The sequence below is a fragment of the Vollenhovia emeryi genome, unplaced genomic scaffold (assembly GCF_000949405.1).
Source record: "Vollenhovia emeryi isolate VEMERY1.0 unplaced genomic scaffold, V.emery_V1.0 DF939450.1, whole genome shotgun sequence".
Classification (NCBI taxonomy): domain Eukaryota; kingdom Metazoa; phylum Arthropoda; class Insecta; order Hymenoptera; family Formicidae; genus Vollenhovia; species Vollenhovia emeryi.
Window position 1 is genome coordinate 89,331 of NW_011966916.1, and position 865 is coordinate 90,195.

At 32.4% G+C, this 865-nt stretch overlaps 1 protein-coding gene across 1 annotated transcript in view; it reads right to left on the reverse strand.

The window, feature by feature from the left end:
- The window catches only part of LOC105557585 (chaoptin), an 82,597-nt gene extending 82,214 nt beyond the window's left edge, over nt 1-383 (reverse strand). Inside the window, exon 1 of the mRNA XM_012004861.1 lies at nt 379-383. Coding sequence (XP_011860251.1) covers nt 379-383 — 5 coding nt within the window. The remainder of the gene's footprint in view (nt 1-378) is intronic.
- Between the last annotated feature and the right edge of the window lie 482 nt (nt 384-865).

Consider the following 865-nt stretch of genomic DNA (forward strand, 5'->3'; position numbering starts at 1 on the left):
TTAAGCAACGTTGAGTGTGGTTAAAACTTGGATGGGTGACCGCGACTTTACCGTTCTTCACACCCGGCTGCGAAAATGTTAATAATTTCTATAATCTTTAAAGTCCGAAATTTGTACATTAATTTTTTTTCTTTATTATTAATATGAATATACGCAAAGTATTATTGCATATGTTGTGCAATATATTATATGAAATTTTGCTGTGCTGTGTGGTTAAAGACGTCATGAAATGACGTCAAAATATGGTCATTTTTATGATGTCAAAATATGGTCATTTTTGTGACATCAATGGTCTGTGACATTCGACGTTATAGATACGTCGAAATGACGTCGAATTCATGTTACTATTGACGTTTGCTGGCCGAAAAATGTACATACGTCATTTTGACGTCGCCTTGTTAGCTGGGATTAAATATAATATTATAAAATGAAATATACAATATATGATATATATGATCAATATAATAATATTGCTCAAAACAAGAGATTGTTGTGATAAACAATTCTTTTGATAAATTAACTCTCGCGTAAGAAAAAGATCATTATTCTAAAAATAGACTGCACAAAAGTCTAACTTATTCATTTTTTGTAGGATAAGGCGAGACTTAAAGGTACGCTGGTAAAAAGGTCCACCATCCGTAATTTGAGAAATAATAATCCATTGATATATTAGGTTACATGGGCAGGGAGGAGTGTGCTGGTGAGACGAAACAACACTTGGTTCAGTGCAATTGGGGCCGTCAGAAGAAGCTCACGCACGCGCGCCTCAAAATCAACACGTAAGTTTTTTATTTTGTTTCAATTTTAGTATTAGAAATCTCTAATATAATTTTTTAGTAATTTAAGTAATACATTAATGTCAGTT